The sequence below is a fragment of the Austrofundulus limnaeus genome, unplaced genomic scaffold, assembly GCF_001266775.1.
Source record: "Austrofundulus limnaeus strain Quisiro unplaced genomic scaffold, Austrofundulus_limnaeus-1.0 Scaffold134, whole genome shotgun sequence".
Lineage (NCBI taxonomy): Eukaryota > Metazoa > Chordata > Actinopteri > Cyprinodontiformes > Rivulidae > Austrofundulus > Austrofundulus limnaeus.
Window position 1 is genome coordinate 776,006 of NW_013952536.1, and position 16,238 is coordinate 792,243.

Consider the following 16,238-nt stretch of genomic DNA (forward strand, 5'->3'; position numbering starts at 1 on the left):
GAGTAAAAAAGAGGGTTTTTAGGTGTTTCTTGAAGGAGACAATGTTGTCAAGGGAGTGCAGATTAAAAGGGAGTTCATTCCAGAGCCTGGGGGCCACAGAGGAGAAGGCACGGTCACCACGGGTCTTGAAGCGAGTGAGGGGAACCATAAGGAGACTTCTTTCCAACTTCTTTCCACTTCTTTCCTATACAACTCTCTCACCTGGTTATTACACCATATTGTGCAGTTTGAGCTTTAAAATAAGAAAAAAATGGGCAGTTGGAGAGTGAAAGAAGTGTCAAGCCTACAGCACATGAACAGTATCAGAAAATCCTGTAAAAACCAAAGAAATCCAGTAAAGACTTATCCTTGAGTCGATATCTTATGTTTTCAATTATTAACTTTTTAGGAATCATCAAGTTGGTGCTAAAATACAATTTTGTGTCAAACAGCATTATCTTTGTTTTTTTTAAGATGCTACAAAAAAGGACAAATCCTTATTGTTGCAGACTGCTGGTAATAAATTGCTAAAAGATTTAATAAACAATTGTTACCTTACAGATATGTGTAGATGCTACATTAAATTATCCCTGTTTGGAAGCCTTTCTATGGCTGACTGATTCATAGGTCAGAGTTAAGTGGCTTAAAACCATCAAACAACAAAAGAAAACATTCTTCTTCAGAAGGTCATATAATGACCTGAATGTCTGGCTCCTCGGAGACAAAGCGTGAAGAAATTAAGGGATGGCTTGAGACTTTTGCACAGAACTGCTAATCCCAACTCTGTCGATGAAGTTTTTCCTCGTGCCTGTACAACAGTGGCACGCATGCTCACCAACGCAGACCCTGTGTTTGTCTGGGCAGATGTTTTATGCGTGTCTGTAATGTGCTCTAACGCTGAACTGGAAGGAGACGTAGGAAATGTGAAAGCATGGAAACATGTAGGCGGTGCGGCGGAACAGCGGTTCGAGCTGTCACCTCTTACAGAGAGGGTCGCAGGATCACCTCCCAGCCTGGGGCCTCTCTTGCCATGCTCTCCCCGTGCATGCGTGGGTTTTCTCTGGGCACTCAGGTTTCCTCCCACAGACGCGCACGTTAGGTTAATTGGTAACTCTAAATTGTCTCTAGGCGTGGGTGAGAATGTGAGTGGATGTTTGACTTTATGTGGCCATGTGATGGACTCACAAACCTGTCCAGACTCTACCTGGCCTCTCACACAAAATCTGTAATGCAAATAAAGCTGAACCTCCTAATTTGTTTATTTAATGCTAATTTCAAGCTGTTTAATGCTGTCTAGTCAGTTACTACGTTAACCTCCTCATGTCCTCAGAGGAACTCGGAGTAGTGCTCAGCCATGACCACTGAAGCTTCTTGCCTTCATTCTTCTGATAGCAGGATTAGCTGCAGGGTGAACCCATTTGGCACGACTACTGCTGCTGCCACGATCTCAAGCGCTGCGAGAACTAAGCTGTGAAACACTGACGGGCTTAGTCCAATTTATAAACTGCCATCTTGGATCTAGTGATTGTAGCAGACAACAGCTTAGCCTTTGTGCCATGTGGATTGCATGCAATGCAATGCCACCAGCCAAGCTTTACACTTCAAATGATAATCTCCAGACAAGTTCTTGTCTGTGTTTTGCTACAAGCTCAAAACAATGAAGGACAACAGACGATGAAAGACTGGTGTCTTTCAAATGAAACTGTGTATAATAATAAGATATATTGACGGGACATGGGTATTTAATCCCTATTACATAACCTTTTACAGATCCATTAAATTTTAAAAATATATTCTGTTTCTTGAACACATTAAAGGGATCTCCGATTACTTGTAACATTAGACTTTATATGATAAACATATATTTAAACTGTAAAATAAAGACTGTAAAAATACTGCAGGATGTTCAGTTTTTATGATTTTAAACTAAAAGTTTAAAAATATATTACACGGATGGGGCCATTTTATTTACACGCAAAGCATTCTGGGTACATGATGACATCAACTAGGTCATCGGTGCGAGGCTGCTAGCGAGCTTTATCCACCCTGAAGGTAAACCCAGGACATTATCTGATGATTCGCTCTTTTAAATGAAACCAGAGAGCGTTGACAGAGAGGAGAAGGTAGAAATGACTCAGCCTGTAACTGAAAATATAGATGGAGGACAACAGAGCTGCTTTATGGAAGAAGAACCTCAGCTTAGCCTGTAATTTCAGCATTAGCCCCGACGCTATATTGCCTTATATGTATTAGGTCAGCACTACACATTGTCCTCTCATCACTGAGGTCCTCCATCCACATGACAGAGAGGGGAATGCAAAAATGACTCAGTCTGCAACTGAAAATATGGATGGAGGACCTCAGTTTAGCTTGTTTGTCGCGCTAGCGCTGAGCTTATGCATATAAGGCAATATAGTGTGAGGGCTAGCGCTACAGCTAACAGGCTAAGCTGAGGTTCTTCTTCCATGAAGCAGCTCTGTTGTCCTCCATCCATATTTTCAGTTACAGGCTGAGTCATTTCTACCTTCTCCTCTCTGTCAACGCTCTCTGGTTTCATTTAAAAGAGCCACTCATCAGATATTGTCCAAGATTAACCTTCAGGGTGGATATAGCTCGCTAGTAGCCTCGCACCGAGGATCTATCCACATCATCATTTACCCAGAATGCTTTGTGTGTAAATAAAATGGCTCCGTCCATGTTAAAATATATTTTTAAAAAAATACAAAACTAAACAGCCTACAGTATTTTCACAGTATTTATTTTACAGTTAAAATAAATGTTTATCAAATAAAGTTTAATGTTACAACTAATCGTGGATCCCTTTTAAAAGGAAAAAAACAACAACAAAAAAGTACTGTAAATAACCTGTTGTGTAAATGGAGGTTCTATGAGTCGGCCAAAATGCAAGTTTATTTTAGTTAAGAAAACTTAAAGAAATTTAGCGCTAAAGTTAGCTGTCAAAGTTGCAGCAGTGCCTTTCAAACCAAAAAATTGGCACATGGTTTAAATACGAGATCAGTTGAGTTCTTGAGTCTTTCCAAAATAAAATCCCTTTTTATTGTTTATTTTCACTAGACTGTATGTTGACAAAGTTTTTGCTCTAGTTTTCACCTAAATTAGTGTTTACAACCTTCAGCCCAAGCATCAGAATAATTACGATGTGAATTTTATTTATTTATTCTTTTATTTATTTATTTTTTCAATACAGAAATAGCTCTTCCCAGCCAACACAAATCTGTGTTTGCCTCAAACAACAACAACAAAAAGTGTTTTAGTTGTGTTCATGCATAACCCCTTTATCTCCCCCCAGGGTTGGAGCTAAACTAACAAATTAAAAAAAAAACTATTCTTTTTCACTATCAACACTTTTTTTATGTTTTAAATCAGAGTTTGAGGTCACTTCTAAAATGAGCTGATCTGCTGATCTTATCACCACTTCTATCTGCTGTTTTGTGTTGAAAATGAATTATTGAAAACAAAACTTTTGTTTTCCGATTCTGACTCCTGCAGGTTCTCTGTGCCCCCCGGATTCCAACTGAAGATAGCTGAGCCACACACTCTCCTGATTTCTATTTTCTTCACTGACCAGTAGGGTGTGATGAGGTTTGCAGCGAGTTTATCGCTAGTTCTGCTTTGGGCCTTCAGCTCCAGGATCGCAGGCATCAGTATTCCTTTGGAAGGTACGATGATGACTGAGATGAAGGAAAAGTGTTGTTTTTTTTGTTTGTTTGTTTCTGATTACAGTCTTGTATGACAAGCTGATCAAAGCATTTGGTAACGTGTTATTTGTGATTTCCTTTTGCCTGCAAAAGATTTACCAAAACATATCTCCCTGTGCTTCTTGGGCATTAATTTTAACCAGTTTCAAAAACTGGTTTGTTTTTGATTAAAAATGCATGACAGTCAAACCACGATGTGTTTTTAGGTTAGCATCTAAATTTGTTCAGTTTTTGCAGGGCTTTTCTCTCCGCTTCACATGAAACAGATGGAAATATCAAAATACAAAAATAAAAAAAGGCTAAGCTTAAAGTTGTAGAATCTTTTTTTGTGGAATCTTGTTACAGTTTAGTATCTTCATCTGTCTTTATGTTACAGTGGAGCAGCCTCCGACTATAATAAATCAAACATCGGGTCCTGTTATAACGCTTCCTTTTGACAACACTCTCACTATCAGATGTGAAGCCAGGGGCAATCCACCACCAAAGTAGGTGACATAAAAAAAGCATAAAAAGTTCTGATTATATTCGAACAAAACGTGACTGATCACAACATGTAACATATTTCCCTCCAACAGATACAGATGGACAAAGGATGACCAGCCCTTTGAGTTTCCAAACATCCCAACAATAAAAACCAACAACAAAAATGGGACGTTTATGCTTCACAACAAGCATTTTGTCCAGTTTCAGGGAAAATACAGATGCTTTGCTTTCAACAAGCTGGGAACTGCCATGACAGAGGAGGTTGAGATCCAAGCTTTGGGTGAGTAAATTCTGCAAAAAAAAAAAAAAAAAAAAAAACTTCTGGCACTTCTTACAATTGTCATCACTTCAGTGTATAAGGTTATTTCTCTTTGTTAGAGTCGCCCAGATTCCCAAAGGAAACACTTGATCCTGTTGTTGTTAAAGAGGGGGAACCAATCATCCTGCACTGCAACCCTCCTAAAGGTGTGCCTCCTCGTCAGATCTACTGGATGACTATAGGTGAGCGAGACTGTTTCTGTTTGATATGCTTTCATGCTGACTGGTGAAAAATGATAACTCATACAAGTAAGCAATATTGTTTTTTTTAATGGCTTGTGCTGCCTTGGATTATAATGTTGGATCTTAAGTCGTAGGAGGTGGGTTTTATTCATATTCCAGTAACTAAAGAATGCTCTAATACATTTTTGTTTATTATAAAAATGAGGGTTTCCTTAGGCAACAGTTCATAGATTAAAGAGAATATGCTTTCTGACATTAGAATCTAACAGTAAGTGCATATACGTAGACTTCATCTAAGTATAGAGGACCCTTCCAGAAACTGACAGCAGCAACGTGAACAAAATTCAGCCATTTAATTTTGATTGAGTTTTCATCATTTAATTACTTTGATGTATAAAGACAGTCAGAACTCCCATTAACAAATGGAGCGATGGAACTGAGTATATTTTAAGCTCTGAAATTTCCCAGTTTTTCCTTTATTTCTGTAAATAGTCAATTAATTATATTTTCTAAAATTGCCTCTTTTCATTTTTTTCACATTTGTTTTTATATGTACACGTTTCAAACTATGGAATCATTTCTACACAATGTTTAAAACCTCAAGGTCTTCATATGTCTCAACAAACTCGAGTCTATCAGTTTTACTCTGGTCCTGCACAATCCTGTAGCCTAAACATATGAAGCTAAATAAGATCTGACAAGCAGCCGAGGATAACAGCAGCAGAAAAAAAAGGATTGTTGCGCATTTGCTGTTCCGCCGTTCTGTCCGTAAGCTACGGAGGTGTGATGTTTCATTTCTTTAGACCAGACCCAACATTAGCTTGTATGTGCCTTTCAAACCAGATGCAAATTTCGTGTCCTTCCACATCTCAAGCCTCATGCAACACGAGCATATCAGCATTTCTAAGAGGATTTGTGGCTTAAAGATGTCAATCTAAGTAAGAACATCAGGGGAAGGACAATAATTCACAGCAAATGCAAAAAATAATCTGTGAACTGGGTGCTTACTTTTATATTTGCTTATTTTATTTGAATCTAAGGCAGAAATAAAACAAAAAGCTGATTTTAAAAAATCCCTCAAATCTTAGGAGAATTATTTCAAGAAGGGCAAATTTGCTGTTTACTGTAAACTATATTTTTCTCTAAAAGAAGTCATAGGTTTATTCTGTTGGGTAGGATAGGTGAATTCTTCTATGTGATTCTCTGAGTGGAGGTTAAGTTAACAGAGACAACACAGGTTTTATATTTGAGGTAAGTTTCTTTCACACCAGGGCCTCTTTTCCCACCACAGCCAGGAAGAAGTGAGTGTAAAAGGTAACCTCAGTTTGGTTTGAAGTGCTTCATCAACGAGGGTCACATTTTCAGTCCAACCTCTTTTAAGGTCCTCAACTCCTACCCAACTAATCCAACGGATGCGAAAAAGAAAAAAGAAGAGACTTTGAAGTGCTCTGAAGGACATGTTGGCTGGCTCAAAGAATATAAAAGAACGGTGCACTTGCTTTAAATTCACTTCGGTTGTTGTTAAAGTTTTATGTTTCCAGACATTGTCAAATGTTTTGAACATCATGGAAGATGAAATATTGTCCTCATAAGTTTAGCATGAAACAAACAAACAAAAACACTATTTGTGACGTTCATCTGATGAGCCGCATCTTCCTCATTCGGAAGTTTGAGCAAAAATAAAATATTTTTTTAAACTGCTAGAACATCATTGATACAAACCTGTTATTTTCCAGGTCTCAAGCACATTGAACAGAATGAGAGGGTCTCCATGGGAGCAGATGGCGACCTGTACTTCTCCTACGCCTTACCGAAGGACAGCTTTGAGGATTACTGTTGCTGTGCTGCCTTTACTAAAATACGGACAATCGTCCAGAAAAACCCCATGGTTGTTCAAGTTGAAAGATGTAAGTTTCTAACAGACTGAGGGATTAATATTATTTCTTTAAACCATGCACATTTAGTTTCTACAAAATATACATCTAAAGAACAGCTCTGGTATTTTTTTTACTTCAAACATTTTTATTTTATTTTTTTTCATCAGTGAAGCTTGTTTTGTCATGTTTCGGTTTCAGTCGACATATTGAGCAACACGTTGGCAAAACAAGATATCGCTGCTAGCAATAATCCTATGATATTATGTTTTTATTTCAGTAATACCTGGCAATTACTCCTCCTCTGACAGTGGGAACGCAAGTAAGTCCTAGTCGCACTGATACCCAACAAGTTAATACCCAGCGGAGCAGGAGCTTGGTGTTCCATTTAAACGATCATTGGCAAGAATGTTTACAGAAGTGAGGAGCATTATTGTTTTCTTCTTTTTTTTAACCAAATCAAATGCAGCTGAGCACCTACCAGTGAAAGCTCCCAGCCTTCTGCTGCCCTCTGGTGTTCAGACGGTGAAGGTGTTGCTGAAAGGAGACAATCTGCAGCTGGAGTGTATACCAGGAGGATTGTACGTGGACTCTCAGCATAAATGCAATGCTCGGATTTGTGTCTGCCTTTCTAATCTGTCATTGTTTCATGTTGTAGTCCCATCCCAAGCGTAACGTGGATGAAACTGGGAGAAAGTCTGACTGATCGGGTAAAATTGAGCAACTTTAAAAGGCTGCTGACCATAAGCTCTGTGGACCAGAAGGATCAGGGGAAATATATGTGCACGGCTGAAAACTCAGCTGGAAAGGCTGTCCATTACTTTGATGTGACAGTGGAAGGTCAGTCAGCACTAGGAGACACATTTTAATGACACTGTATGAAAGTAATCCCTGGATGTACAGCTTCAACTGATTAACGTTTAAAGGCTGTCTGATTCAAGATGGCTGCAAAAGCCAATCAGCCTTAGCAAACGTAAAAAATGGCTATATCATGGCTTGTCTCTGTATTTTACAGAGCCACCTGCATGGACTACAGATCCAGCTCAGAACCAGCTGAATGTGATCGGGTCCGATGTTGTTATCAAGTGTTCAGTCAGTGGAAATCCACCACCAGTCATAACGTGGAGGAGGAACGGGAAAATATTCAGAGGTCAGAAACAACATGTGTGGATGGAGGGGTGGTGGTAATCTTTGGTGATTTACCAAATTAACTGATTTTAACCACAAGATTCGGAATGCAGTGTGTCACACCACACAGAATACAATATATGAAGATTGTTTGAGCTGAAATGATTAAAAGTAAAAACTGTTTTTCTCTTGCAAGAATACAAAAACTAGTTTCTGACAGTTGGAATGCTATTAAATTTAACTACAGGAAAATCTAAAAATGGTACAATCCAAAAGTTTGAGTGATGGGCGTATAAAAATGTTCTTCCCGAATTGATTGTGATTCCTAATTGTTTTCATATTGTGTTATAATCAGATGATCCATTAAACAATAGGCAAGTGCTCGATGACACGGTGGTGATTCACAAAGCCGGGGCAAATGAAAGTGCTGTCTTCCAGTGTGAGGCCTCCAACAATCATGGCAGCATTCTGGCTAACATCAACGTCTTGGTCATGAGTGAGTAACTTGGAAAATCTCAGCCTTGCACAATCTGCAGAGTCACTTACAACAACAGAAACATATCATCAGAGAGAGACTTAAAGTTAAATTGTTTAATGTCATCATAAAAGATTTAATTAGCTTATGATTTAAACAAATGGAACAGCAAAGATTTGAAGATTATTTTAACCCAAACTGAAGCTACCAACATTTTTTTAAACATTTGGATAGAACCAACACAACCCTAACGCTCAACAGAAACATATATATTTTTAAAAAGCTGAGTAATTCTGACTATTCTGCTTTTTCAACTTGACGTTTGAACCTCTGTTGTCTTATCTCCCTCGACTCGTTTTCAGACATGGCTCCTCTCATTCTGACAAACAACTCCCAGGAGTACCAGGTGATTGTTGGAGGGGATGTCATCATGAACTGCAGTGTTTTCAGCTCTCCACCATCTGACATCTCCTGGTAAGCAAAGAGTAGTTTGCTTTCATTTAAAACAGTTAGTTCTTTTTGCCAAGAGACCAATGAACTCTGGCTCTGGATGTTGTAGGGCTGTCATGGTTGACACGTCTCTTCAATATCTCATGGAGGACTGGGACAACTCCTGTGGAGTGGAAGACCGGGGTGGTGGTTCCTATTTTTAAAAAAAAGGGGACCGGAGAGTGTATTCTAACTGTCATGGGATCACACTTCTCGCCCTCCCCGGGAAAGTTTACTCCAGGGTGTTCTAAGGGAGGTTCTGATTTATTGTCAAACCTTGGATTCAAGGTCCTGGGCATGGAACAGTGAACCAGATTGTTACCCTCGCAGAGTTGCTAAGGGGGTCATGGGAGTTTGCCTCTCCGGTCTACATGTGTTTTGTGGACTTTGGGAAGGCTTATGACCATGTTCCTTGGGGAATTCTATCGGGGGTGCTACAGGAGTATGGAGTGTCTGGGTTGCTACTAAGAGCAATCCAGTCCCTATATAACCAAAGCAGGAGCTGTGTTTGCATTCTTGGCACAAAGTCAAGCTTGTTCTCAGTGCGTTCGGACTCCAGGGCTCTCCCTTGTCTCCGATCCTGTTTGTGTTTATGGACAGGATCTCAAGGTACAGTCGTGGAGAATAGGGGGTCTTGTTTGGGGACTACAGGGTCTCATCTCTGCTGTATGCAGATAATGTGGTTCTGTTGGCGTCTTCAGTCCAAGACCTTCAGCATGTACTGGGGCGGTTTGCAGCCAAGTGTGAAGTGGCCGGGATGAAGGTCAGTTCCTCTAAGTCTGAGGCCATGGTTCTCGACCAGAAAAGGGTGGAATGCCCCCTCCGGGTTGGGGAGAGTCTCTGCCTCAAGTGGAGGAGTTAAATATCTGGGTGTCTTGTTCACGAGTGATGGTAGGATGGAGCAGGAGATGGATCGATGGATTAGGGCCGCGTTGCTTCAGTCAGTCGTGGTGAAGAAAGAGCTGAGTCAAAAAGGAAAGCTCTCAATTTACTGGTCTGTCTTTGTTCCAACCCTCACCAATGGTCATGAGGCGTGGATCACGATCGAAAGAACAAGATCCCGGATACAGGTGGCTGAAATGAGCTTCCTTCTCCTCACCCTATCTCTAAGGCTCAGCCTTAGAGATAGGGTGAGGAGCTCCACCATCTGGGAGGAGCTCGGAGCAGAGCCGCTGCTCCTCCACATCGAAAGGAGTCAGTTGAGGTGGTTCGGGCATCTGATTAGAATGCCTCCTGGACGCCTCCCTTTAGAGGTGTTTCAGGCACGTCCCACTGGGAGGAGGCCCCGGGGAAGACCCAGGATTCGCTGGAGGGATAATGTATCCTCTCTGGTCTGGGAACGCCTCGGGGTCCCCTAGGACGAGCTGGAAAGTGTTGCTGAGGAGAGGGATATCTAGGTTTCTCTCCTGGACCTGTTGCCTCTGCGACCAGACTACAGATAGGCGGAAGAAGATGGATGGATGGATGGATGGATGGATGGATGGATGGATGGATGGATGGATGGATGGACCAATGAACTCTCAAAATGCTTTAAGTGTTACAAAACCACTTTAATGTCTGATTGTATTAAATGATGTTTGACTTCTCATTAACAGTCAGCCACCCAAACCATGTTGTACTCTAACTCAAAATGTAGTTGCCTAATTGCTTAATTTATAAAAGACTGTTTCAAAGAACTCAGCTCAAATTGGCTCAACATTTATTCTGGAAGGAGAAGTGACTTTTCATTTGCTTTATTGATAATAAATGACTTGTACATTCATCGTCATTTTAATCTGTTTTCTTCTAGGATCAAAAATGACACGGCAATTAAAGGAGAACGATTCCATATTTTCGAGAATGGACAAGCTTTGAAAATTACCGGCACAGAAAAAAGCGACAGTGGAATTTACGTTTGTGTGGCCAGCAATGCAGAGGGCATGTCATTTCTCACTGCTGTGCTGGATGTGAAAGGTATTTTAGCAACATTGTTCCTGTTTTTACCTTAACTGGTGTGGTGCTGCTTTGAAATAAACAGCTTCAAATGCTTTCTTTGTAATTACACTTTCATTATTTTAAGGTTAGGTGAAGTTATTGTAAGGTCAGGATCTTGCAGGTCATTTTTCATGTGGTTTTGCAAAAAATGTGTTTCAATGTGGGATATAATTTGTTGTGAGTAATGATATGATTAAAACTAGCATGCCTCATATTCATCCTGAAAAATCTAACATCCCAGCATCTCAATTCGAGCTTCATCTCTAATTGATGTTTTAAAAGATGCAGTCAAAATAAGGATGTGATGGAACAGCATTTGAAACACTTTTAACCTCATTTGCAGTCTAATAAAACTCGATTAGTCATTTATCCCATCAAAGAGTCAGTTCCTGACTCATTTATGCACTAAATCACTTCAGCCTTTTCAAATCTTGTTTGTAGCATGTTGGGATTAGGAATGATTATTTTTCCGGCTTTAGCTTAATAAGAAACATCGTCATTGTATCTGTTTAAGGTCTGTCTCTAATTTATTTTATTTTATTTTTAACTGTAGACCCCACAGAAATAATTCGTCCACCACAGGATTTGCAGATCATCAGTGGGACCTCAGCCCAGTTGATGTGCGATCCAAAGTATGATGAAAGTCTACAGAACACCTTTGAGGTGCTGTGGAGGAAGGATGGGGAGGAAATCTTACTCTCCTCAGAGGAAAATTCAAGGTACCTAGCTGTGCTTTGATGGTGTTTTTTAATCTATTTTTAAAATTTTTTTGCACTTCTGATCATGATGACTGTAATAAATGTCTCTATTTGAATGTTATTGTCACAGTAAAAAGAATCAAAAGCTTTGTGGCTTCCAAATTATTACATGTGTCTGTGTAGAAGTATAAGGAAGTGAACAATTTGCTCTAATAGAGACTTCATACTTTAATAGTGAGGCGTTGTCATGAACTGTGCTACTCATGCTTAAACCAACAACTCTAAACTAAATAAAAATCACATAAGTCAGGGTGATTCCATTGCAACCTGCGGGACACATCCAAACCACCAGTGAGGGGTGACTTCGGTCCAGCCTGCCAACAGTTGGAAAATCTGAAACCTAAATGTATTTATTTGAAACATATATTTGAAACTGTAAATTTCAAATTTTTTACTCAATGCAACAAAATAAACAAAGACAAAATATGATAATACTTGTTCCATTATCAGGCCCCTGATGTTAGGCCCGTGAGCTGTTGGCTTTGAGTAACTGTGGCCCCCTGAGCAATTTAGTTGAATAGCCCTGACATAGGTTGTTTCAAACTCTGTTCAAAATCTATTTGACATTACATTTTAATTGATATAACAATAAAAATAACACATTTAAACTAGAAGCACTCGGAGAGTGCAAACCTCCGTCAAGACCAATTTCCCCCATCCTGTAATAGAGTAAATGTGCAAAAGCAGAGATGGAAACACATTTGCTGATGGAATTCTGACGTAGCGAACATTTAAGCAGGTTTTTAACATTTTAACACTGAAAGCTCTCACAGTTTTTTACAGAAGCCCTGTAAATGCATCACAGCTTTAGAGCTCAGAGTTCTACTAAAGTTTAAAAGAAATAAAAAATTCCTGTATCCGCATCATGATCCGGAACATCACCAAAATTTAATGTCATGTTCCTTGGGACAGTACCCACATGTGGTAAAAATTTCATGACAATCCGTCCACAGGTTTTTGATTAATTTTGTCCACAAACAGACAGATTGACAGACCGACATACGCGACCGAAAACATTACCTCGCTGTTGGCGGACGTTATAATGCAGCATAGGAAACTTCTGTCACAAATACAATATTTCCTGTGGAATAACTGTAATGCAAAACAGACACCAGTGTAAAGTTTATAAACTGGCATTTGTATGAAATGATATAACATTTGTCAGTTTGGAGCTGCTGTAAGAAAGCTTTGATATTAACTCTGTCTAGCCTGTCAGCATGCTCATTAATGAACTCAGTTTCTACAATCTGATGTTGTTCAAAGAGCTATCTACAACAGGTACTATATTTACTGTTTAGAACGTTTATAAAGAACCCTACCTATGCTGTAAAAATGTTTTTCTATGTTCAGATACAAAGTGAATGTTGGCCAGCTGCAAATCATGAACGTGAACCTGAGCGATCAGGGAAAGTATACTTGTATCGCCAAAACACACCTAGATGAGGTCAACGCCACTGCCGTGCTAACAGTACTGGGTAAGCTCACGGAGATTGTTTTGCATTTTGGTAAAATTCTACTTTAGGCCACTAATTGAACGTTTCCACTTTGTGCACCTTAATGACGGATGTTGCAGACGCTCCTGATGCTCCAACGAGGTTAAAAATATCCGACATCAAGAGTGAGAGGAATATTGTTCTGTCGTGGGAACCTGGGAGTGATCACAACAGCTCGATCACAGGTAAAAGTTTGAAAGGAATAAAGTGGAAAACGTGAAGTTTTGATATAGGGCGGGAGTAGGTGGAGTGCTGAATATTTTATGAAGAAGGCGCTTTTACCAGAGATCAGGAGCAGCTGCCTATGCTCCACTTTTTTATTCGGTTTGATGTTACATTTTTCTTCACTACCTACTGTATAATGATGGAATTGTGAACTCATGATTGTAAAATTAGCATTGATTTTTTATAGGGAATCACATACAACATGTACATATATATGTGTAAACCTTTTGTACTTATAATGCATTTTTAAATCGAAATGACATTAGATATTATATCCTTCAGTTTTGCAATGAATCTGAATACTATTAAAGCAGCGCTTATCCTCAGTTTCAATGTATAAATATGTACAAATATTACTACAACATGCCAAGATCCTGACCTCGTAACTACATAACTACATAAGATAAGATGTCATGATTACAACAAAAAATGCCATAATTATGAGCTCCTGCTCTCTTAAAGTTAAGGAGAGTCATAGCTGACCTACAGTACAGGAAAAGAGGATTTGATGTGCTTTCATTTCCTCACAGGTATGAGACACTGGGAAATATTGCATTTACTTAGTGTGGATGGCATTAATATTAGTATGTCGACATTAAGTCCTTGGGGTTGTTCAGGCAAAAAGCCCACTCTCTTTCTGCAGGTGCAATTAAACCAGTAGGGGTTGCTTCACAGGTCAGCGATGACTTTCCTTCACTTTTATCATAATTATTAGATCAGGATTATGTAATTTTTGACATCTTATTTCACAACTATGACATAATGTCTTGTAATAATGCCATCTTAAATCCAGATCTCATAATTATGAGATAAGTTGTCCATTTTTTGTCTTTGGTGAATTCTTTCCTCTTCTGTAGATTTTCTTTCAACTTGTACAACTTACATTTCCCTTGAAAAGTAAACTGCAGCAGCTTCAATAGAGTAATGATACCAGTATGCTGGTATTGATAGCAGTTTTGATTTCCAGGCTTTTTTTTTTACGAGTACCAGTACTTGTGAAAATGCTGGTATTGGTATCAATGCAACGGTATCAGAACAACAATACTCAACCATTTTTAAATCTAACAAACGTTATTTACAACTTTACCGTCATTCAGTACATGCTTTGTTTCCTTGAGGCTTAAATACAAATTAACCCTTGAAACCTACATGAGGAATCTCCCTGCTATGATCCCCAGCACATATGAAAGCCTTTACTTGCGTGCATACTTTGTTGTGTTTGGCCCCCGTGTCAATTGTAAAACATGCCACGGTAGAGAGAGCATCTGTTTTGAGTTTTATTTCTCACATCTGGTTGCGCAACATCAGCAATAAACCTGAAAGACCCCACTGCAGGCTGTGCGGTTCGATGCAAATGAATAAGGCGAGCAAAGCTATCGCTGAGAGGAAGTGTTCTTATCTGCGCCATATCTCACCTTCACTCCTCGTTCCTACCTTTCCCCTTGGCTTGGCTGTTATTTCTTGGCACGTTGCCAGCAAATGTTGATAAGAGGAAATGTGTGACGCCGTCTGCGAGGTGGTGTGCTATGCCACCTACATGCGTGTGTGCGCTTGCAAAACAGGGACCTACTTCTGCGAAAGGAAAACTTCAGCAGAACCTTGGCTGACCCAGAATTCCTCTATATTTTATCAGGATATCTGTGATTGTTTATTGAAAAAATAACCAAGGACAAAAAATAAAGCAATTATTAAAAAGGATGGTTAATTGATGTCAAGTAATTGTGAAGGAAGTCAACAAAAATCTATTTCTGAGGGAGATTCTTTTTTACTTCTTGACCAGAACTAAATGTCTACGTGGTCATTGATCAAACTGCTCAACTACACACCTATTAGACACTAATAATTATGATTATATTTCAGCTGTGACTATTAGCTGTACAGTGATGACCGAATGTGTTTGATCGTCTCTCCTGTGTGCGTTCAGAATTCGTGGTGGAGTATGAGGAGAGCCACTGGGAGGCTGGCAGGTGGAGGGAGCTGCAGAAAGTCGCCGGTAACCAGGCAACAGCCGAGCTCTTTCTACAGGGAAACCTTAACTACCAGTTCAGAGTGTATGCTGTTAATGCCATTGGACCCGGACCACCCAGTGAGCCCACTGAGAGATACCAAACATCCCCTGTCGGTGAGATCCGCTTTATTTTATCAGCATTTACTGCAGAGGTTTTCTGTTGATTGTTAAAGCATCCATCTTTGAACCTTTTTATTCCCACATTATGACGGTGTAAAAGTCAGCCTTTGGCTATATTAGTTTAAAGCAGTCAGGGGGGATGATTATTTTAAGGTCACTGAAGCCCTGAAAATGTTATTTACAGTCAGGTTGCTGCTTTTTAGAAATGTTGCGGCATAAATATGAATAGCTTGTGCAGCGACCAGATGACAACGAGCATTTCAAAACAGTGGTTCCCAAAGAAAGGGTCAGGGCCCCACTGTCGGTCACAGAACACCAGGTTTGGCTTTTTGAGATAATCTTCAAGAATCAAATTACAAAACAATTACTCCAATTATAAACTCACCACATTTGTAACAAATAATAACAGTAGTCCTTATTGGAGTAAAAAATTGCTTTATAAGAATTTAATATTAATGTTGTCATCATGCACTTATTTTTAAATTTTGTTTTAAATATGTATTTTTTTATAAAGTTAAATCAGGGATGGGCTGCTTAAATGATGGACGTGACTGTACTTTTTTGTTGACACTACTAGAAGACCACTGCACTGCAAACTTACCCAGTAAAACGGCCATTTAAAAATGTTTGCATATATGTTTATTAAGTCAACATACACTGCAGTAACTTAATAGTTTTCATGCTCAAATGCATGTTTAAGAGTTGTACTCTTGTTTAATAATTATAAATACAAAATGTTTGAAGCAAACACAAAATAAACAAGTGAGCTGAAGTGCAACGGCATAATGTGCCTTGAGTGTCGACTCCTGCGTTGTTGGGATTCTGATAAAAAGTTGTTGGTCATGTACTTGCGAATTCAGTAAACTCCTCTTATTTAGCTTTGTGCAACATGTTGTAGAGACAACTTACCATATCTATTTATGTATAATATATGACCAGTATCATACAATCATCATTTTTTGAGCTTAAAAATCATAAAAAAATCCAATCATCAATAACCCATGTATAATAC

At 39.2% G+C, this 16,238-nt stretch overlaps 1 protein-coding gene across 10 annotated transcripts in view; it reads left to right on the forward strand.

Annotated features, from left to right (window-relative positions):
* LOC106522672 (neural cell adhesion molecule L1-like protein) overlaps nt 1-16,238 on the forward strand; it is a gene marked incomplete at its 3' end in the record, with an annotated part of 68,941 nt that overhangs the window by 30,187 nt on the left and 22,516 nt on the right. For all 10 annotated transcript variants that reach the window (XM_014015786.1, XM_014015785.1, XM_014015789.1 and 7 more), the window contains 16 exon segments: nt 3,490-3,659; nt 4,075-4,183; nt 4,274-4,461; nt 4,560-4,682; nt 6,419-6,589; nt 6,837-6,878; nt 7,026-7,137; nt 7,215-7,396; nt 7,572-7,706; nt 8,040-8,180; nt 8,522-8,633; nt 10,438-10,601; nt 11,176-11,341; nt 12,731-12,855; nt 12,954-13,058; nt 15,023-15,220. In XM_014015786.1, the coding sequence (XP_013871240.1) occupies nt 3,578-3,659; nt 4,075-4,183; nt 4,274-4,461; nt 4,560-4,682; nt 6,419-6,589; nt 6,837-6,878; nt 7,026-7,137; nt 7,215-7,396; nt 7,572-7,706; nt 8,040-8,180; nt 8,522-8,633; nt 10,438-10,601; nt 11,176-11,341; nt 12,731-12,855; nt 12,954-13,058; nt 15,023-15,220 (2,155 nt within the window). In that variant the 5' untranslated portion in view covers nt 3,490-3,577.